Consider the following 24,244-nt stretch of genomic DNA (forward strand, 5'->3'; position numbering starts at 1 on the left):
TGTCTGATATATTTTGTTTTGTTTATTTGAAATGTTTTGTGTTTTAAATTTCTTGATGTAAAATAAATTATTAATATTTCTCCACAGATTCCTTCTTCAGTCATGGTAACAGTTTTCATGGTACAGGTGGCCGTGGCAACAAGTTTGCCCAGATGCGTTACAGTTTAAGACTCTTGAGAGCCATGGTCTACCTTGAAGATGAGACTATAAACAAGGATCTTTGTGAAAAGGGAACGATTCAGCAACTGATAGGTAAGACACAGCATGTTTGTGTGCTGATGAAAGTAGGATATTTATAAATTAGAGGTATTGTTTGAAATGTTTTTTTACTAATTTATTTTGTCTTTATAGCTGACAAACTCCTAAATATTTCCGTGATTTTTGTTTCATATTGTTGCTATAAATCAGTTTGTCTTTACTGAAACATCATGATCACTTATCCTTTAAACATTTATTTGCTCAATTCAGATACCATTTCATTTAGGATTATCTTTATCTTTTGTTTTTAATGGGCTATTGTCACGTTTCATTCTTCTAATAATATGATTATCACTTTTTGGCCAGACCTTCTGGAGTCATCTTAAAAGAGGATAACATTGTATTTTCCAGTACATCTGATGTACCAGAACACTGGTACACTGGTATAACAGAAATGTACACAGGAGATTCTTTTCTGATATAAAATATCAGGATATCCTTCATTTTCAACTTAGAATTGACTACGCTAAATCACGTTATCCCCAAAATACATATATGTGAGCTCAGTGTAAAATTTAGAACCCCTAAACAAAAAGCCTTTTACCTTTTGTTAATTAAACAATAAATAGTCCTCTGGCCCTAACCTTTCCTGACTTTGAAAAGTAAGAGCTATTTTAGTTGTATTCATATTCAGTAATTGCCTCATGAGTAAGCGATATAATTTGCTGTGTGTCAATTAATTACAAATGCCTACTCAAAAACTCTTCTATCTGCTAAGTTAAAGTGCTTACTCTTCCATCATTAGTGGAGTGGAGTGGAGCCCTCTAATAATAATACTAGTAAGAAAATAAGGATATTGAAAAGGGGGCTAGGCAAAAACGTTCGCTTTCTTGATGAGTCTACTTAGGATGAGCAAACCTGAAAGCAGATTTTATCACTTCCGTGCACATGCCATTGTACAGAACCCAGTCTCAAGGCCCCAGCCTAACCGAATAGAGTCTAGGAAACAGAATTTTCCATATGTCCAAGAAGAAGTCTTAATCTTACCTGGGGAGTAAGAGGGGTAGGGAAAAGGTAAAACAAATAGCAAGTGTTCTTTTCTTCTTAAGACCTTTCCCCTTTAACTTGAAAAGCACTGATCTTGATCATGTGAGTTCTTAGAGGCAGGGAGCTTCCTTACTGAATCTAACAGAGGGTTCTGTAGTAGTAATGTGCTCAACAAATAGTAATCTCATTGTAAATGTAAATGTTTATACACCTTTTGTGTAGGCACTGGGATCACAAATATGTACAGAGCAGGACACTGGGGCCCTTGCCCTTAATGAGAACAAAAGAAAAGACGAATATCATAGAAAGATAGCATGTGTTACCCTGCACCATCAGTAAGGCACCTAATGAGTAATACAGAGGATAGATAGCACAGAAACTAAGAGGTTTGGGTAGTTTTCAAGGCTGGGCAATCTTAAAGGAACGTTTATTGAGTTGGGGTGTGAAGTAAGGCTAGTTTCAAGAGAAAAAAAAAAAAGAGATGGTCTTTCAAGCAAGGGGACAGCATGAGCAGAGACATGGTGCTACAATATGCATGATGGTGTGTTCAGAGTTAGCTTAAGTGAACTCAGAGTTATGAAGAGAAGTAATATAAGATAAGGTTAGTTGTCTAGTCAGAGCCCAAGCTAGAAAGAGTTTTGAAAGGTAGATAATAGAGTTTGCACTTTATCTTCTTCAGGCATGAAGAGCCATTAGTGGTTCTGATGAGGGAAATTATACGTATAATGCTATTTTAGGAAGAGGAAACTGGAAGAACTATATGGGATGATTTAGAATGGAACAAGGAGAAGGTAAAAGCAGAGAGTTAAAGGACACTCAAATATGATAATTCAGTATTAACGTAACATGTGTTACAGACAACAGGGAAAGTGACATTCCTGCACCTAGGTAGGAAGGGGAGTGAGATAATCGAGAGAGGAAAAGCAGACCTGTGGATTGGATTCTTAGAAGATGCTCTGATAACGGAGCATAAGCCCCTCTGTCCCTGGCATGTCCCGGCGCTGGGCCTCCAGTGTGCTCAACTAGCCCCCCTAGAGTCTGATCCCCCACCTGTAATTCATCCTAACAGGACCAAGAATCGTCTCCTCAGGGCCAGCTATGGAGATAGGCTGTGATTTTTATGGCCCTCTTACTTTGAAACATAGCTCCACACCTTTCTGCTAATGCCAGTGACCCTTTTAACAGAGGAAAAATGACTTTTATTCCTCATTTAAAGCTTAAAGGAAAATTACTTTCTAATGCAAAATTTTATTGTGAATGTCATTCCATCAGTGTAAGTGGCTGTTTTCAAGTCTTTTCTAATTTTGATTAGAAGTGAGGGAGAGATTTTTAAAGGACATAAGAATACTGCTGCCCAAAGTTGTTGAAGATGCCTTCAAGTAGACATTAGGAAAGGATGCAGAAAGAAGTAACAGAAATCGTAGGGAGGTCTTCCACCTTTGCCTAAAATTGAGACTGTTAATTATGAGGAGGAGAAGAGATGAGGCAAGCTATGATCAGAAATTTTGGTTATATAGTTGCAAAGGCGCTCATCTCTGCCTTATGTAACTCGGTATATTTTTAAACAGTTTTGTTTGCTGGGCAAGTTAACAGGTTCTTGGGGCATCTTTTAATGATACTCCATTAATTCTGTACTAGAAATTCTATATAGATGTGGCTATTGATTGTATTGAAAACTCAAAGAATCAGTTCATCATCTTCTGTCTACAGCTTCTAGGTAACTATGCAATGAACGTAGCCCCTTTAAAAATTTTTTCTCTAGCTGAAATTTTATAAGAAGGGATTTCAAACAGTAATTGATCAAAATAAAAATGCAGTGTCCAATAACTTTATATTCTTTAAATTTTTTCATACAAGGAATCTTTACAAATACAATAAGCAAGTCTAATGACAAGGAAGAAGCCATTGTTTTGGAAATTCAGTCTGATATATTACTTATATTATCTGGTCTTTGTGAACATGATATTCCTAGGAAGGTATGTATGCCTGTGAATCAAACTTTTGTTCAGATCTCCCAGTCACCTAACACTATGAACTTTTTCTTAGTAAGTATCCATAAATGTTGGTGTTTTTTAATCTTGTGAAGATTTAATATTCTTTTTCTATAATTACAGTATCATTATATACAGTAAATTGTATAGATGTTAAGTATATAATTCAGAAGGTTTTGATGAATGTATGTGCCCATTTAACTAATACCTCAATTAAAATATAGAATATTGTTATCTCTCTATAAAATTCTTTCAGGCCCCTTAGCAGGCCCCATCCCCCTACTTGCCTCTAGGCAACCACTACCATGACGTCTCTCCCCATAAATTAGTTTTGCCAATTCTTTAACTTTATATGAATGGAATCACATAGTATTTACTCTCTTATATCTGGTTTCTGTCATCCAGAATTATATTTCTGAAATATATGCATGTTGTTATATATATCAGTAGTTCATTCCTTTTTATTGTGAATAGTATTTCATTATATGAATATACCAAAATTTATTTCTCCATTCTTCTATTGATAAACACTTAGGTTGTTTCCATTTGGGACTATTGTGTATAAAGCTTCAATGAACATTCTTGTACTAGTCTTTTTGTGGACATAATGCTTTCATTTCTCTTGAATAAATACCCAGGAGTGCAATTGATGGATCGTAAAGTAGATGTATGTTTTTAAGAAACTGGCAGTTTTCCAAAGTGGGCTGTACCATTATAGATGCTATTTTGGGTTTGAATTGGGTTCATACTTAAAACTAAAAGTTAGAAAAGGAGCTTAATTCCATTTGATCTTTTTTAACTCTGTAGCAACTCTGAGTCTCAGAAATTGATAACTTAAATAGCAAGAGACAGAATTGGAAAGGTAAAAATAAAAAATTGTGAAGGTTTCAGTAGAGGGATTTTAGGGAGAGGCAACAGGAACAGTAAATGCATACTTAGCTCTAAGCTTTGATGCAACTTCTCCTTATATTCTACCACCCTGTGCCTGTGCTCTTCTGGAAAAATACTCATAATCTTGCTTACTGGGAACCAGAACTGAGCAACAAGGCAATGAGAAAGGTAATTGGTGAGGGACAAATATTAACTGGTAATAACTTCATATAAATTATTAAGGGCTTTATCTACCATTTATATATTTATTTCTCCTTGGGAACGTTAGAAAATCTTCCATGGTAGAATGTTAGCCTCTTAAATTATTTGTTGCTAGCTAGTATTCATCTGACATTATGTTAGACTATATTCATTATAACGTGGAAGAAAATCATGGGACAAGTCTTATGCTTTATTTTTTTTAAAGAGAGATAAAGGGAAAAAAACAAAACATATAAAAGGATGTTAAGCTGGCATATTGATTGATACCCTCTCTTAAAATGATTAGCTTTACAATAATTTGTCTTAAATTCCTAAGAACAAGTGAGTACAAATTTGAAAACAAAAAAAAATTGTATTAAAAGTACTATTTTCCTAACAATGTTGTTGTATTTTTCTGGTAGAAAAAGTTTTAGGGGACAGGATGAAATGAGAAAGGAAGGGATTATTAATTTCAAGAAATAATTTTAAACAAATCTCTTAGGAAATTTTTGGAACTGAAGGAGTGGATATAATTCTTCATGTAATGAAAACAGACCCCAAGAAGTTACAGAGTGGATTAGGCTATAATGTACTTCTTTTTAGTACATTGGACAGCATTTGGTAAGTATTACTGTACCCGAGTTAGATAGAATCACAGTACAAGAAAATTACCTCTATAGCTATGTATGCCAATTTTCTTCCCTCAAAACCACACCAGAAAGGTAACTCTCTCAATGCCGTTTTCTTTTCAGTAGTCCAGAAATGACACTTACCAATGTCCTTGGAAATGTGATCTTGTCCATCACTCAAACGTAAAACCATTCTTGTATCTAAACCGAAGTCCTTGTTTTTGTGACTTGAACCCATTCCATTTTGACCTGGTTGGGAAAACGTAAGCATCTAGTATACCTCATACAGTATTCTTGTATTTGAAGACTGTTGAATTCCTCATTCATCTTCTCTTCAAGGAGTTGAAAACCAGTTCCCAAACTTTTTAGCATTCCTAACGGCAAAAAATATTGCTTTTCTGAACACTAATTTACGAAATTTTGTCTTGGAGAAAATTATTCGAGTTTCACATATCATTAACCCTTAACACATTTCTTTTGTTCTGTTTGGGTAGAATTCATGAGAGCCACACTGGAACACATTTGTAAGAAAACTCTGATGACTATAGACCAAATGGACCTAACAGACATATACAGGACATTCCAACCAATAGCAGCAGAATACACATTCTTTTCAAGCACTGTGATAATGTGATTTATAATAAGAAATATGTATTTGGTCCATTCCTAGAACAGAGCTCCTAACACTCTTATAATTTCCTAATCAGTAAGAGCAATGGAAACATCTATATTTGGTCTTTTATTCTCAGTTCCTATAATAATTCCAGAGTAATAAAGATGAAAGTAGTGTCTTTTGTCATTCATAACAAGCCTCTTTCAACCACATTTGAGTTTATGTTAATGAGGTGATTTCTGGAAAGTCCTTAGCCAACAACAGTATGGGGGGCTGGTTGCCAGGGGAACCAACCGTAAGATGGATTAGAGAGTTGGAGCTTTCACCCCCACCCTCAACCTCCAGGGAGGGGAAAGAGCCTGGAGATGGAGTTTAATCACCAATGGCCAGTGATTTAATCAATCACGCCTACATAATGAAGCCTCTATAAAAATCCTAATGTAGGAGATGGAGAGAGCTTCCAGGGTGGTGAACACATGGAGATGCTGAGAAGGCGTGGAAGCTCTATGCCCTGTTCCCTGTACCTTGCCCTGTGCATCTCTTCCACCTGGCTGTTCTCAAGCTGTATGCTTTTTATAATAAACCAGTAATCTAGTAAATAAACTATTTTCCTGAGTTCTCTGAGCTGCTCTAACAAATTTTCCATCCCAAGGAGGGGTGGAACCTCTGATTTATAGCTGGTTGGTCAGAAGCACAGGTGACAACCTGGACTGGAGTCTAAGGTGAGGGGAGGGAGGCAGCGCGTTCTTGTGGGACTGAGCCCTTCACCTGTGAGATCTGATGCTAACTTCAGATAGATGGTGTCAGAATTGAATTGTAGGACACCTAGTTGGCGTCCTCAGAGAACTGGAGAATTGGTTGGTGTGGGGAAAAAAACTAGACGTTTGGTGGCTAGAAGTGAAGTGTTGAGAGTAGAGTGTTGAGAGGAAACAATTTTTTTTACAAGCGCACATGGAACGTTCTCTAGAATAGATCACATGTAAGGTCACAAATTTAATAAATTTAAGAAGATGGAAGGGCCAGCCTGCTGGCGCAGCAGTTAAGTGCGTGTGCTCCGCTTCGGCGGCCCGGGGTTCGCAGGTTTGGATCCCAGGCGCGCACTGACGCACCACTTGTCAAGCCATGCTGTGGCGGCATTCCATATAAAGTAGGGAAGATGGGCACGGATGTTAGCCCAGGGCCAATCTTCCTTGGCAAAAAGAGGAGGATTGGCATCAGATGTTAGCTCAGGGCTGATCTTCCTTACCAAAAAACAAAAAGAAGGAAATCATTCCAAATATCTTTTCTGACCACAATGGAATAAAACTAGAAATCAATAACAAAAGGAAATCAGGAAAACTCACAAATCCATGGAAATTAAGTAACACTCTTGAACAACCATTGGATCAAAGACAAAAACAAAGGGAAATTAGAAAATTTCTCAAGACAAACTAAAATGAAAACACAACATACCAAAACTTATGTGATATACCAAAAGTACTAAGAGGGAAGTTTATAGTGATAAATGCCTGCATTAAAAAAGAAGAAAGACTCAAATAAACAACCTAACTTTACACCCCCGAGGAACTAGAAAATGAAGAACAAACTAAGCCCAAAGTTAGCAGAAGAAAAGAAATAATAAAGATTAGAGCAGATAAATGAAATAGAGAATAGAAAAATATCAACAAAACTAAGAGTTGGTTTTTTGAAAAGATAAAATCGACAACCTTTAGCTAGACTAAGAACAAAGGGGAGAAGAATCAAATAAAATCATAAAGAGAAGACATCACAACAGATGCCACAGAAATAAAAAAAGATTATAAGGGACTTATGAACAACTATATGCCAACAAACTGGACAACATAGAAGAAAGGGATAAATTCCTAGAAACATACAACCTACCAAGACTGAATCAAGAAGAAATAGAAAGCCTGAACAGACCAATAACAATGAGATTGAATCAGTAATAAAAAACCTCCCAACAAAAAAAGTCCAGGACCAGGTAGCTTCACAGGTGAATTTTACCAAACACTTAAAGAAGAATTAATACTAATCCTTCTTAAACTCTTCCAAAAAATAGAAGAGGGAACACTTCCGAATTCATTTTATGACAACAGCATCACCATGATACCAAAGCCAGACAAAGACACCATAAGAAAATTACAGACCAATATCCCTGATGAACATGGATGCAAAAATCCTCTAGAAAATATTAACAAGCCAAATTCAACAGCACATTAAAAGGTTCATACACCGTAACCAAATGGGATTTATCCCTGGGGATGCAAGAATGTTTCCATATATAAAAATCAGTCAGTGCGATACACCACGTTAATGGAATGAAGGACAAAAATCACATAATCATCTCAATAGAAGCATTTGACAAAATTCAACATCTTTTCATGATAAAAACTCTCAGCAAATTAGATAGAGAAGGAACTTACTTCAACACAATAAAGGCCATATATGAAAAGCCCACAGCTAACATCACACTCAATGGCGAAAAACTGAAAGCTTTTCCTCTAAGATCTGTAACAAGGCAAGGATGCCCACTCTCACCACTTCTATTCAACATAGTACTACAAGTCCTAGCATAAAAGGCATCCATGAGAAAAGAAGAAGTAAAATTATCTCTGTTTGCAGATGACATGATCTTATATGTAGAAAACCCTAAAGACTCCACCAAAAAAAACTTCTAGAACTAATAAATGAATTCAGTAAAGTTGTGGGATACAAAGTCACCATGCAAAAATCAGTTGCATTTCTGTACACCAATAATGAACTATCCAAAAAGGAAATCAAGAAAACAGTCACATTTGCAATAGCACCAAAAAGAATAAAATACTAAAGAATAAACATAACCAAGGAAGTGAAAGACTTATACTCTGAAAAAGTAAAACACTGATGAAAGAAATTAAAGCAGACACAAATAAATGGAAAGACTTCCCATGTTCGTGTATTGGAAGAATTAATATTGTTTAAATGTCAGTACTACCCAAAGTGACCTACAGATTCAATGTAATCCCTATAAAAATCCTAAAGATATTTTTTACAGAAATAGAAAACACAATCCTGAAACTTATGTGGAAACTTATATGGATACACATAGGCAGCAGGGCTAATCAGATATCTAGTTTGTTTTTTACTGCAGAGAAGAGAGGGATGTAGTGATAGCATGATAACCTGATCATAAGTTTCAACAGCAGATTCTTATTGACCAAAGCACTGTATTAAGCAAAGTAAAAAATTCAGAGGTGAGTATTGATGAATAGCACTCTTACTATCTACCGGTATATTGGGATTCAGAGGTTACTGCAGCAAATGTCTTGATGTTTTACCCCTTCTTTGTTTAATGTATCACAATTATGCTAAGATAAAAATTAACAGGTAAATGGTTTTATTTATCTGTATCATTTATTATAACACAACTTCAAATCCTTTTGGATAAGAGATAAGGCAGAGATAAGTAATGAATAAGTTCAGTGTGTAATTGGTGATACCAGGCATCTATTCTTTTTCCTTTTTTCAAGAACTTAAACTGGGGGAAGTTCTAGTATCTAGTTTATGTTGACCTCATAAAACAAATTGGGAAGTATTCCTTCTTTTTATCTTCTCTGGAAAGAATTTGTGTAAGATTGTTGTTATCTTTCTTAAATAATTAGTGAAATTCACCAATTAAGTCATCTGTGCCTGGAGTTTACTTTGTAGAAAGCTTCTGAAATATAGATTTCATTTCTTTAATATATATACATGTCTATTAAGATTTTCTGTTTCTTCTTGTTCAGGTTCTGATAAGATGTATTTTTCTAGGAATTCGTTTGTTTTGTCTAACTTCAAATTTACTGTCATGCGGTTGTTTGAATCTTTAATGTCTGTAGGATATAAAGTGATGCCTTCTTTTTCTTTCCTGTTATTACTCATTCCTGCCTTCTCTCTTTTTTTTTCCTTAATGGTTTTCACAAGGAATTAATCCATATTATTAGTCTTTTCAAAGAATCAATTTGTGTGCTTTATTGATTCTATTTTATTTTATTTTATATTTCATTAATTTCTTTCTTTTCTTTCATTCAATTTTACCTTTTCTATTTCTTGAGATGGGTGCCAGGATCATAGATTTTCAACCTTTCTTCTGCTCTAATGTATTTATCTGAGGCTGTAAATTCTCCTCTAATCATGGTTTCAGCTCCAGCTCATGAGTTTCAATATGTTCTATTTTTGTTATCTTTAAATTCAAATTATTTTCTAATCTTCATTGTGATTTTCTTTTTGACCTTTGGGAGATTTAGAAGTATATTGTTTAATTTCTGAACAAATAAGGATGTTCTGTTTTTTCTATTACTGAAATTGCTATGAGTTAAAGAGGTAAAAGGCAGCCCATGATAGGCATCAGAGAGTACTACCTCAAAAGTGGGAATAGAATAAACGTAATTCATACCCAGAGGTGGTAAAAACTGGAACCAGCTGAGTGGGAGGGGCCAAGCTGATGGCCTGTATGCACCAACCACCACCACCACCACTACACACAACCACCATCACAAAACAGGCAGCAGAAACAAGAGGAAGCCACATTAAATAATTACCATATTATTACCGAACCATAATTAAGTAATAGCCGTGCTAAATGAGAAAGGGACATAGGAAGTTGACTTCTGCAGGCTTGCAGTGCCTGGAAGAAATAGAGGAGATTAGCCTCTGTTACTATTTAGCACCACCGCCACCAGCAGCAGCAACAGCTTGTTCAGCCCATATCTATCCGCTGCCCAGGGAAACAGTGAAAGTAGCCCTGGCACCAACTTCAATCCCTCACTCCGTGTGGGCTGCATAGTCCTAAACAGCAGGCAGTTTAGCAAATAATATCAACTGCAAAGATAAGATGTAATTAAACATCAAATGTTTGAGGCATGCCAGCACTGTCAAAGAGAGACAATAAATGGATAAACCTTGAAAAAACAGTTATTAGAGCAACCAGAGGAAAGATCTTCTCTACAAATAATATCGTGAAAGCAAAGGAAGATATTGCATCTATAGAAAAGAAATAGGCAGTAATGAAGAAGAATTAATTGATGTTGGTTTAAAAATAGTTGAAATTAAACTACACTGGCAAAGTCTCTTCAAAGTTCAATGTTTTAAGTAAAAAAATTTAACTATTTGATTTAGAGGAATGAAGAAAAAATATTCTTTGAAAAATTTTTTTGATAGAAATAAACTCACAAATTGAATTTAACAATAAATCCTTGTTAAATGAATTAACTTCCTTTATATTTAAGGTGCTGCATTTTGGGATGTTATCCCTCAGAGGATTACTTTCTTGAAAAGGAAGGCATTTTTCTCCTTTTGGATTTATTAGCAGTAAGTATGATTTTAACAATTGTAAAACAAAAAATAAATATGTCTTTATTAACCCTTTCCAGACTGAGTACCACAGAACACTATTCTGTGATTAAATGTGCCCCCAAATCATGTTCAAATATTTGTTTTACACAAAATCCCTCCTAGAGATTCATAATATGCATTGGCATATTAAAGACTCTGAAAATTCCTCCAGTGAAGAAATCGGTTTACGTAGGTCAGTGGTCCCAAACACGTGACAGCAGAGAATTTGTTTTATGGGATCTTTTCCACCAACTTTTAAAGAAACAGTTTGTGAAGTGCTAGACTATATCAAAACCCACAATCACTTATGAATAACTTCTAGCTGCTTCTCTTAGTATTAAAAGATAAGGGCCACATTAGACAGGAGTGAAGATCAGCAATTTAAGAACTGTGTATAGTTTGAGGTAAAGTGAGGAATCTAGTGTGTCATCGACAGTTTTACAGAATGAGCAAGAGTGAGCATACTAAACCTTCCAGGAAAGACAGTTGCCATCTAGCAGCTGTGAAGAATGGCAAAGACTCTCGTTTATCCTCAAAGTAACCCTCTACTAGCCTCAATCCTAAGTGGGGCCATAGTCAAGTAACCCCCTACTAGCCTCAATCCTAAGTGGGGCCATAGTCAAGTAACCCCCTACTAGCCTCAATCCTAAGTGGGGCCATAGTCAAGATGATGTGCAAGGAAAAATGTAATTTTGTTTCAATAAAACTTTGGGAGATATTCTCACACAAAATTCTAGCTATGTCACTGCTTGTGATTGCCACCATTCTTGATTTTATTAACAGAATAACAAACCTAGTTTTATCAAGGGTACTAAAGTTATTTGTGTCTTTTCATCTCTTTGAAAGAAAATTAGTTGATAATAGAGATGAGAGCAAACTCATTAGATATAAAACACTACCAACAAAAAAATAAGTAAATAATGATAATGATAATAAAAATAACCCACCTTGATAAACAGGAATGAGTCGTAACCAGAAACCCTTGGAAAGTTCAGAAAATTGAACATGATACAGAAGTATGTAAGTGTAGCTCTATTAATGTAGTCCTAAATGATATATAGCTCACTGTTTCTCTGAGTAGAGTCCAAGTATGTCCAGAGGCATGATGTGTGAGGGATTCTCAAAGTCACAAAATCAGTTTGGCCCATCTTCCTGGAATCTTGGTTTTACTTAGAGATTTGGAAGTAAGGAGTTATATTAAACATGTATATATTAAATAATTAAATTTTATATTAATATTTAAGATTATATAGAAGACTTCAAAGACATTTCTCACTTGTGTTCACTCTCCTTCTCCATTAGGGTTTCTTTGATGGAAAGGCATGAAGACTGGTAGGAGAAGCCATATAGCGTAGTGGTTATGAGCATAGGCTGGAATCAGTCTGACTGAGGCCTCCAATTCTTGTTAGCTGTGTAACTTGGACAAGTTATTTAACATCTCTGTTATCAATTTCTTCATCTGTAAAAAAGAGATAACAACAGTATCTACCTTATGCACTGTTGAGAGGATCATATGAGTGATTGTGTGTGCGCACACATCTGCACATGTATATATATATGAATATGTACACACACATACACTTACATGCATTAGTTAGAATAGTTTCTGACATATTTTTGCTGTTTTCTATTATTATGAATATAATTATTAGATTGTGCTTAATGTGGATTGAACCAATCAAGTTAATTACAAATTACAAGTATTCTTTAATGAAGTTTTTATATCAACTTTGATGCTTGATGTTTTCCTCTGTCTCTTGAAAGTGAACTATAGGAATAAAAAACTCATTTGACTGAGAGTTCTGCTTAATACAATCTGCTAAAATATTTATTCAGTGCACAATGATAATAATTGCTAATAATGGTTAAATATTATTGAGAGCTTACTATCTGACAGGCAGTCTCATAGAACTCATCATAATAACTCTCTAAAGCAGGTAAGATTATCCTTCATTTAATAAAAGAGGAAACTGTTAATGTTTGCAATTCAAACAACAGATTACCTGTTTCCTTTGCTATCTTTTGTTAGCAGTATACTCTAAGTGATAATCAACAAAAAATGTTTCACACAGAAACCGTTAGTATGTGGAGGCCATTGCTCTGGATGGGCTTTTCTATACCTAAATTTTGGTTTGCTGAAAACTAGTTGTAGCAAAACAAAGGAAATATGCTTGATAAGATAATTTTTCTTAAATTTTGCTTAAATACTCTTGTGGATGCTGATTTTTTTTTTTATAATTTTATTTATTTATTTTTCCCCCAAAGCCCCAGTAGATAGTTGTATGTCATAGTTGCACATCCTTCTAGTTGCTGCATGTGGGATGCGGCCTCAGCATGGCCAGACAAGCGGTGTGTCGGTGCGCGCCCGGGATCCAAACCCGGGCCACCAGCAGCGGAGCGCGCGCACTTAACCGCTAAGCCATGGGGCCGGCCCGGATGCTGATTTTTGAAATACAAAATTACGCCTCATTTTGATTTATTTTCAAATATGACTGCCACTTGCAGTTAATATCAGTTATTCTCTTAATAACAATGAGGTTATGGGTAGTTTAAGTCTTTGTAAACCTTAATAAAGCATGTAAATTGGAAAGATCCTATCATTGCAGTGACCATGTATAGCACTATTGACCTTGCTCCACTCAAAATGAACATCTTCACTGATTTTTACAATCTCCCTTTTTCCTACTCAACCAAATCAACTACATTTTTGGTCATGATATATATTTATGACTACATCAGAATTTTATTGAATCTTTTTCTTTTTATCCTTTTCAATTCCTAATGTTTGAAAATGTACTCATTACAATGGGTATCTTTTAACAGGAGATTGTCTCAAGTCATACTTAGAGTCTGAATTTTATAAGACTGTCATTTAGAAGAAACCTACTGATTAGTACAAATGTTTCTCCTTTTTTTTAGGCAATAAGTCTTAATATTTATTGCAACTTTTTTCTTTTTCTCTTTTCTTGCATAAGTTGAACCAAAAAAAATTCTATAATCTAATACTTGGAATAATGGTTGAATTTTGTGATAATCCCAAAACTACGGCTCATGTTAATGCTTGGCGAGGGAAGAAAGACCAGACAGCTGCTAGTCTTTTAATTAAATTGTGGAGAAAGGAAGAAAAAGAACTAGGAGTAAAACGTGATAAACATGGGAAGATCATTGGTAAGTGTATTTAGTAGAAGCAATTAGATGCATATTTTTAAAAAGATATTAGGCAGGTATGAGCACTTTCACCCCTTTGTTTGAAGTTCTTTTCATGGAGTTTTCAGAACTTGCTATCGTAAATTCTGAATGATTGGAAGAAAGCTAAGTAAATTAGTAGCAGGTTTATATTTTTATAGGCTATTTTCAGGAAATGGTATTTGATTATATTCTTTAACTTGAAACAAACCAACAGTACTTCCTAAAGAAGTACTTCTTTGGGTTACCTGCTTTTACAAATAGATTCAGTAATATTTCATTTACCAATAAAATTTGAGATTTAAACAGAATGCTTGAAAACAATTTTAATAGTATTTTGTACAGTTCTGTTGATTCATATTTGTACAATTTACTTTTTATATGAAAGAAGAAACTTCTAAATAAAAAATCAAATATTCGTACATTTTAATTACTAGATTCTAAATTAAGGACGTTTACAGTATAGAATTTATAGTTCATTTATCTATTCTACAATGCTACATTACATTTTCTAAACCCCCTAAGATTCTTCTTATGGTTTCATCTAAACTGTTAGTATTGTTTATTTTTGAATGAAAATACTTCTTTAACTTCTGACAATTTCTATCTTCAGTCTGTTTTTATTATTTGAGTTTTGATCTGTAACATCATAAAATAGCTTTTATATTTATAGCATAATATGTAGAAACCAAAAGCAAAGATTACATCATTGTTAAACTGACATTGTTCAATTTCTGGATCTCAAAATTACAAAAGTTATTTATATAAAAATTTCACTTAAAAAAAATTTTCACATTTTACATAAATAATAAAAATGAAAGCTTTAAGTTTTGCCTCAGAATGGGGAAGAAATTACTGATTACTTATGCTTACAAAAGAGTAACTAGGTACAAGGCAGTATTTTACTCTGTTACAATATTTTTATATATTTTATGATGTCTAAAATCTCGAAATGAAGTATTGATTTACTATGGTTTTTATCTGTCCCTTCTTGTGTTTTCATGATCTCCAATGATTAGATACAAAGAAACCTCTATTTACTAGTTTTCAAGAAGAGCAAAAAGTCATGCCACTGCCTGCTAACTGCCCGACTATTGCAGTTATGGATGTTACCGAGAATATCAGAGCAAAAATTTATGCTGTGTTGGGCAAACTAGGTAAGAAGCTACTCATCAGATTCGCAAGAGCCTCTCTATTTTTCTGAGTGTGCAAGTTGATTTTGCTCTGGAGTCCACTTTTCAAACATGATGAACAAAAGTCCCTTTATACAGATAAATGCATGTTCCATTATTATTCCAAATGCCCAGGCTACAGCCCTGATCAATTAAATCAGAATCTTTGGGTGTGGGGTCCAGGCATCAGTATTTTTTAAAGCTCCAGTGTACAATTCCAGTGTGCAGCCAGGATTAAAGGCAGTGTATTTTGGAGGATTAGGTTTATACACTACAATTCTGAATAACCTGAGTTTTTTTAAATACTTGCTTTTTATTAAGGAAAAAGTCCTCCTCTTCCAATTCTGAAAGTACAATATCATGGTCTGACCATAGTACGAAAGTGTTCCTCTCCTGGTGACTAGATAAGGATGACCTGGCAGAGGTTTGCTATAGGAGGAAGCCAGAAGCTCACAGAAGTAACTTTTTCATAAATCAAGATGAAATCAAAAGTAACTGTTTGCATTTGTTTTTATGATAGATGTATGCCTTTTGGAATCACTTGCTCTGTTAAAGTAATTCTCTCTTTATAAACTTTGTTTAGATTTTGAAAATTTACCTGGCCTATCTGCTGAAGATTTTGTCACCCTTTGTATCATACATAGATATCTTGATTTTAAAGTGAGTATACCTTCTTAACCTTTTTATAAAATCTAGTATGGCAAAAAATCAATTGTGAAATACAGGTCTATTTGCCGTTGTGAGCAGTCATCCACTTACTGTGTAGGTTTTTGAGGGGTTTTTTTTTTGGTGAGGAAGATTGGCCCTGAGCTAACATCTGTTTCCAATCTTCCTCTTTTTGCTTGAGGAAGATTGTCCCTGAGCCAACATCTGTGCCAATCTTTGTTATTTTGTATGTGGGACACCACTACAGTTTAGCTTGATGAGCAGTGTGTAGGTCTGTGCCTGGGATCTGAACCCACAAGCCCCAGGCCATCAAAGCGGAATGCACGAACTTAACTACTACGCCACCAGGCTGGCCCCCATATGTGTAGCTTTTATCTTCCGTTTTGCATCTGATACTGATCCATAAACATATAATTAATTGACTGGGTATTTTCCATGGGGTAAGATTTCATCCAACTATTAGTTTATAAAAGAAAATGGATGTTACTGTCATAGAGCTGTTTAGAAGTCTAACAGAATTTTTAAAATATAATTTCTTCTCTTTAGGGAGCATTAGGTGCTAGAATTAAATGAATTATTACTTATTAAAATAAATTATTAATACTTATTAAAGTATTATTTTATCATTACTTTATATGATGATCAAGTATCAATTAAAGGATATTATGTTGCTTGCCTTGCTGGTTATATTTTTGTTGGTAAATAAATGCTTTTGAAGTTTCAGGAAAGTCTTTGCAAGTAAACATTCTCTTCTGCTAATATTAGTACTATGTATTTGAATGTTGTAAATGAATAAACATCTATTTTCAAATGAAAACAAGACTGAATTTTATCCCTATTCTGGATATATAAACTTTTGTCTAAATTTAGACATACTCAAGCACGTTAATTTCCAGACAATCCAGAATGTGAGATGGAGCTATCAGTATGATGGAACCATGGAGTTAAGAGCTTGAGATTCAATCATTGCCTTAGCTAGAAGGTGAGGGACAGGACCTTACTTCTCACGGTGGCTGGGTTCTAGGGTTCCAGGAATCACTGTGTTCATTGTCCTCCAAATTCAGCTTGACCCAGCCTTCAGTACAGGGCTTTAAGATAGAAAGCATCAGTAGTTTAGGAGGATGAGACTAAAGCAGCAGTTTCTGTAGCTGTGAAAACAGAGTGACTTAAACCAGAGGGCAGTGGTGATGGCAATGAATTAGACTTAGGTAGTGGAGCCGCATCCATGAATACGTTATCATCGAAAAACATTTGGTAAATTACTTCTGAATACTCATATTGTAACTGGTGCCCTAAATCATTCCCAACGCACTTAACTTGTTCCCAAGGAGTAAGTTAGGAAAAGCTGGTTAAGTAAGTGTTAACTTTGGAATGATCACCAAATAAAGGATTATCTAAAATTATATCATTTATTTTTGGTTAAGTTAACTTTTTTGAACTTAAACTTTTTTATAACAGATTGGAGAAATATGGAATGAAATATATGAAGAAATAAAATTAGAAAAGTTTAGACCAGTCTCTACAGATAAAAAAGTTTTGGAAACTATTACAGCGGCATCAGAAAACATTGGAAAGATGGTTGCTTCTCTACAAAGTGAGATGATTGAAAGCCAAGCACGCCAAGATGTGCAAAATGAACAAAAATTTTATGCAAAAGTAAGCCACAGACACCGTTGAGGCACAAGATAATAATTTCAATGTATAAACTAGTTGAAGTTATCAATAGGATATATTTCCCTTACTTGTGAATGTTTCATCACTTAGAGTTTGTTTTCTCTATAGTTACTTTCAGTGTCTTTGTACAGTTTTTAAAGAAACCAAGGAGTTAAGAGCTCGAGATTCAATTACTATATTCAATGCTGTTTTGTGGCATTATAATTTGATTTCTGCAGGCTTACAGTTTAAAAGGTAGACAGCTGAGATACTTCCATTTTTGAAATGTCATACAGAGTTCCAAAAATTGTGGTCTACTTAAATGTATACAATTAGCAAATTCTGACAAACAGTGTATCTCTGTGACTATATGTATAACTTCATCGAGAGAGTTGGCCCTCATCCCCTCCCCTTGTGCCAGGCTCTTCCTGATTCGCCAACCATAGGCATATTGATAAGCTTCATCCTCATCTCAGTGCCAAAACACTTACTATGAGCATTCTATAAATCCAGAGATAAACTGGTCTGTAACTTGAGCTAATCAGAAAAAGCCTGTCGGGAAAATATAAGCCATTTTCCTAAAGCTTTACACAGGTTGGAAATTGAACACATCAGAAGTTTTTGAGCAAATAGGTTAATATTTAAATTAACTTGTCCACAGTTACATGTAGATTTGTAAATGTAGATTTCCCACTTCTGCTTGGTGATCCTTTATGGCTACGGTTAAATATTTAAAATTCTTTAAGGTGATTTCCAAAGTGTTTTCTATTGCCTGTTCTTTTCACATGGACTATTAAACATTTATGTCTTCAGCCTAGTGGGACTCTGCGTCTGCCTATGAATTCTGCTCCATCTTAGACACCTCCTTGCTTGAAAGTTTGTTAAGAGTTTTTATTGCATGGATGCTGCCTTTTAACCCACTTATTTGCTGTTAAGTGGGGTAGCCCTATTGGAAGTTCTGCTGCCTCAGGAGCTCTGTTAAATGGCAGAGTGTCTGCTGGGTGCACAAGCTGTTGTTGATTTGTTGGTTACTGTTGAGTTGTTATGATGTCTCTGAGCCCACTTATTTTTTAGCAGTTTAATTAAATACTCTTAGGTTCATAATTTAAACTTAATAGTATATTATACGCCAATCCAGGGCATGGGTCCTCTGATGATATAATTAGTGGATAGCCTGGGGCAAACTGTAGTCCCTGCAGTTTGCTAGTAGTTACCTCCCTAGACTGCATCACCACCACAAACTCAGCACTCACAAAATTGCCTGTCTTGCTGCAGCCATAAATCAGAAGTAGGTTTACCAATATAATCTTGCCTAAACTATTATCAATGACAGCAGGAATCTCTTTCTTTTCTTCTGTGAATTTGCTGTTGGGTCATTTATATAGCTTGTTCTGGATTATAATCTGTCTTCACAAGTGATAATCATGTAAAACAATCAGTCTTGCTGAGAATGATTATTGTTATTTTTATATTTTCACTTTATTTATTTATTTATTTATTTTGTGAGGAAGATCAGCCCTGAGCTAACATCCGATGCCAATCCTCCTCTTTTTGCTGAGGAAGATTTGCCCTGAGCTAACATCTGTGCCCATCTTCCTCTACTTTATATGGGGCACCGCCACAGCATGGCTTGACAAGCGGTGAGTCTGTGCACGCCTGGGATCCGAACCTGCGAACCCCTGGCCACCGCAGCAGAGCTCGGGCACTTAACCCCTTGCGCCACTGGGCAGGCCCCATATTTTACATTTTTATAACAACAGTTTTGTATTGCATTTCATGGAAAGCAGTTCAAACCTTAGCCACATAATGAGGGAAGGATTTTTTTTTTTCTCATTTTAAGATTTTTGTTTTTTAAATTGTTGAACTCTATGAATACTCTAATCGTTTTGCTAGTTGGCTTTAAAACTTACCTTTGCAAAACCAGTTCTTCCTTCAAAATGAGAGCTTTCAAGCCCTTTGGTATCCTTTCATAGAAACTAAAACTCTTAATTATCTTTCTCATTTCAGATACAAGCCACACACAAGCAAAGAGAATTGGCTAATAAATCATGGGAAAATTTCTTGGCTAGAACATCAAATGCTAAAACTTTAAAGGTAGGACTTTTAAAATACTGTCATACCCACAACAAATAGCCAACTCTGACACAGACTTTTTCAGGAATAAATATTCATTCAGTTTTTTTTTCTGTTGATCTTTATGTAGAATGCCAACACTCTTAGATCCTCATATGCAATTTAGGATGATAACTGAAACTATGCATTTTCTTAGTTACGGAAGATGCCACTCTGAGTTTCATTTGGTTTAGCAGTGAGAAGCAAGGGTGGTGTTCCTGGCTTGCATAAAGAAGATAATAGTTAGCCAGGAATAAACAGGAGAAATATGCTCCTACTTTCCATTCTGAGCCTTCTTATTCATTGATCTTTTCTGTAAGAAGCAGAGTGAAGGACACAAAAAACAACTGTCTGTATTACCCTTTCCTCAAGGTTGTTTCCCCTCCATCGCCACCAAAAGAAACATTATATTAAAGCTTAAATGGGAATTTGGGATAAACACCCCTTTGGAAAAATGTGATAAGCTGCTGTAGCTGTAAGCTATATCTAACAAGTTTATAATGCTAATTGTTCGCTTGAAATATGTAAGAAACACCATGGATTTCCAAAATCTCATTACTTTTTTCCAACTTTTCTATTAATACTTTGAATACACTTTTACATAATGTTACAATTCTTCCTCTAAATATGAAATTGTTAAATTTTATGTTAGTCCATAAAAATAGTGGAACCATATTAATATAGCAAAACCAAAGTTAAGAACAAGCTTATTCAAGATACGTGTCTCCCCTTTCTCACTAAAAGTTCTTCCCAACTTTACCTACAACATATCCTCATAAATACGTGTACTTTTAAGGAATAGTTAATGAAAATCATTTGTTACCTCAAATTTCACCTGTTCTAGTGCCGCAACTGTTTTTTGTTTGTGTGTGTGTGAGGAAGATCAGCCCTGAGGTAGCACCCATGCCACTCCTCCTGAGGAAGACTGGCCCTGGGCTAACATCTGTGCCCATCTTCCTCCACTTTATGTGGGATGCCACCACAGCATGGCTTGACAAGCGGTGCATCGGTGCGCGCCCAGGGTCCAAACCCGGGCCACCAACAGTGGAGCGCGCACACTTAACTGCTACACCACGGGGCCAGTCCCCACTGTGCCTCAACTATTGAGCTTGATATAACTGCAACAAGTTATATAATTTATATTATTCTGAATGTTTGAAACATTTAAGTGTACTGAATTAGTATGTAATTTATGCAAAATATTTTGAAAACATGCATCACCTGATGTAGATTTAGTAGTTTACTAAATTATGTGCTAAAAATTGAACCTGATCTCCTTAGGATCTGCTTTATTCCTCAGTCATATATGACCCGTACCTCTGGAAATCTCAGTAACATTTTCCAGTGACTGGTGTCTTCTGCAATGTATAAAAGATATAACTTGCTAATAACTATCTTCTTACCCTAAATGAGTATGTAAATGCAGGTTGCAGGCTACCTAATAAACAAAGTATAAGCCAGAAACAATTAAATGTACTTTGTGTACTGCATTTTAAGTACACCATAGTTAATGCTTTAATAGCAGTTAATATTATTCTCTTTTTAATTTGAAAATCTTCAGAAAGCAAAAAGACTTCAGGAAAAAGCTGTAGAATCCTCTAGATACCCTGAGCGACCACCAAATGCAATATTTCACCGGACAGATATTAAAGGCCTTAACACAACGGTAAGATTTTTTTCTTCATAACTCTTCTCAGTAGGTGTTGAATTTAGTCCCCAAAGAATGTTATTTCCATGGAGTTTTGTCTCATATTTTTTCTTTTCACTATTGAAATTTCACATAGTTAAGACATATTTATTGCCACGGTACCTTCACCCTTGCCCAGTGCTGGTTTGGACCAGACCTCGCCCTCCAAGATTCCCAAGAAGCTGCTACAAACACTAGTCAGCATATATCTGTACATCTCTTTGACAGAAAATGTGCAGTGCCTCCTTCGCCTGGCAAGCAGAACCGTGCCACATTCCAGTGTTCCTGGTGTCCTCTTCTGGACATAATTTGCCCCTGGTTGCAAAACTGATAAGCAGTAGAAGATGAATTCAAACCCACTTTTCCTGATTCCAAAGCCCTTATCTATCCATTATGCCATGCTGCCTCCTGATTACTTATATGTACGTTTTGTGTCTTTCCAAAGTAAGCTGAAGGATGGATGGGTTTTTCTCTTACTGAAAAATTTTGTAAGTGGACTCTTGGATGTTTACCTTTTTCTTTTTCAGGTGCCCTCTGGTCGAGTAGTAACAGTGGAAAGCACTCCTGCCCGATTAGTGGGGGGACCCCTGGCTGATACAGATATTGCTCTTAAAAAATTGCCTATTCGAGGAGGAGCCTTACAGAGGGTGAAAGCAGTAAAGACTGTGAATGAGCCAAAGAGTATTCCTACATAAAATACTCGAGACTATCTGAAATAAATTCTGCTTATAATTTTTTAGTTAAATATATCTTTATATACAAATGTAAAGCAAATATTTTAGAATAAATATTTTAGTAAAGTACTATAAAAAATAAAAGTAAGCACATATAATTTATTTTTATTGAAAATGTCAACATATAGCATCAGAAGAATTGTCATCAATTTCTTTGAAAATATTACTAATTCTCTTCACTGAAATTGTAAAACATATTGTATCAGTTAAGACTCTTTTGGTTGCTTGTGAACTACTCCAACTGGTTTAAACCAAAAAAAAACAAAAAACTTTTACAGGCTTGGTAGCTATCAAATCTAGGAATAATTAAGACTACAGGCATTGTTGGATGTAGGGACTGAAACTCTGTGATAGGATCTTCTCCTTCCCCAGCAGCTGCTGGATTATGTTCTCCCAGGTTGATATTCAGTAGAGAAGAGTGCACACCTATCTCTCAACAGTCTCCGCAACTGCCTCTGCATCTTGGGACTCCTGATTGGCCACATGCCACTCCTGAGCCATTCACCATGACTTTGGCCAGATCTGAGTACTGCCTCCTCCTGGAGCCAGAAGCAGGCCAACCCCCTCCAAAGCATATGAATGAAGTGGGGAATCAGGATGTTGTTATCATAAGTATATATAAATACTGGGCAGCGAAAACATTGGCAAAAAATATGTTGGTCAAAGCAAAGTAAGTTATCTCTGTAATAAAAAGCAAATGTTAGTCATGAGCTTAACAATAAAAATAAAAAAAATACCCATGGTTTTACTCTTAATATCTAAATATGCAAAGCAAACTCTTATGCTACTTTCCTTCTTTAATGAGAAAGGGAAAAGAGAGTGGGGAAAGTGTTTTCCCTCCTTTGGTGGTGGAGGTATCTTGCCAAAGAATAAGAGGTAGATGCCTTAATGCTGGATGTAGAGCAAAGTGTCTGTGTCCCTGTGTGCCGTTATGAGGTTTCCATAGCCTGTCTCCATCCCCATCAACACCTTCCTCCACCCAGGAAGCCGCAAAGTTGAGTTCATGTCCAGGGCTGGTGGAGACAAAAATCTGTTTTCTTAGACAGGAAAATATACTGGAATTTGAGTCTAGATCCTAGGCCTATAGGGTGCACTCAGCAGTGTACTGGTAAATGTACAACAACTGGCTCTTCAAGGGGAAAAAGCCCTCATTTGTAGTGTTTGCCAATTTGCGTGGTGTAAATACTCCCACTATGACCAGTTTCAAGCTACCAACATGATGCTGCTGAATGCAGCATTGGGAAGAGATGCATAGAATCCACTTTCATTATCAGACAAGAGAGGGTTCCATCACTCCACTGGGCCCACCTTCTTCTCCTTTCTCTTCTTCCGCCTCCTCCCCCAACTCACATTCCTCCAGGAATTTTCCGTTATCCCATCTGTGAGGATGTAGCATCTGCAATGAGGGAAGTAATTGCAGCTGTTTTTATTGTTCTAATTAGAATGAATTGCCTTTTCACTTCTGGCCAGCGGCCTCTCACCCTGGCCCAGTTGCCCATTCTCCTTGTGGCCCACAGTAGATAATATGCATCAGTTTATCAGTGAGCTTTGTTCTCTCCTGCATCCCTTTCTCTATTACTACCACCCCCAACGTGATATTAGAAGACATAATTTGTTCCTCTTCTTCACAGCCCTAAGCACAAAGATTCCATGTAAAGGGGAGTTACTGAGACATAAGAATGGATGTGGGTAGGAACATGCAACAATGAGATGCCTATACAAAAAGTACCAGATACACCTCAGGTATTTCTCAGATACACGTGGAATGAAGATGAAGTGTCTGTGGCTAAGAACAATGAATCTTTGCCCCGTTTTGTAGACTATAAGATCCTTCCTCAGACTCTAGCTCCCTAAGGACAAGGTAGAAACCATATCTCATTATTGTAACCAACACCTTAGTAAATAAATTACTGAATAAGTATGATGGTGGCCTCAGCTCCTGGCAGCCTTTCCCTTGAGCTCTGCAAATGCAGCAAAGTCCTGAGCTCAAAGGGAAGATTCAGCCAACAAAATACTATAAAGGTAATGTTCAACACGGACATGGTAATGTAGTTCAAATGTATTTACTTCATAACAGTGATAGACTCTCCAAAAAGCTGAGGCATAAACATGATTATATTAATATAACCAATG

General features: G+C 35.8%; 1 protein-coding gene across 5 annotated transcripts in view; it reads left to right on the top strand.

Annotated features, from left to right (window-relative positions):
• Positions 1–22,869, top strand: part of CFAP69 (cilia and flagella associated protein 69) — a 51,594-nt gene extending 28,725 nt beyond the window's left edge. For all 5 annotated transcript variants that reach the window (XM_058525113.1, XM_058525147.1, XM_058525123.1 and 2 more), the window contains 11 exons: positions 88–252; positions 3,103–3,221; positions 4,810–4,928; positions 10,796–10,877; positions 13,877–14,069; positions 15,107–15,244; positions 15,843–15,919; positions 17,384–17,581; positions 19,586–19,672; positions 21,252–21,356; positions 21,905–22,869. In XM_058525113.1, the coding sequence (XP_058381096.1) occupies positions 88–252; positions 3,103–3,221; positions 4,810–4,928; positions 10,796–10,877; positions 13,877–14,069; positions 15,107–15,244; positions 15,843–15,919; positions 17,384–17,581; positions 19,586–19,672; positions 21,252–21,356; positions 21,905–22,072 (1,451 nt within the window). In that variant the 3' untranslated portion in view covers positions 22,073–22,869. The remainder of the gene's footprint in view (positions 1–87; positions 253–3,102; positions 3,222–4,809; positions 4,929–10,795; positions 10,878–13,876; positions 14,070–15,106; positions 15,245–15,842; positions 15,920–17,383; positions 17,582–19,585; positions 19,673–21,251; positions 21,357–21,904) is intronic.
• Positions 22,870–24,244: the final 1,375 nt, after the last annotated feature.

The sequence above is a fragment of the Diceros bicornis genome, chromosome 3 (assembly GCF_020826845.1).
Source record: "Diceros bicornis minor isolate mBicDic1 chromosome 3, mDicBic1.mat.cur, whole genome shotgun sequence".
NCBI lineage: Eukaryota > Metazoa > Chordata > Mammalia > Perissodactyla > Rhinocerotidae > Diceros > Diceros bicornis.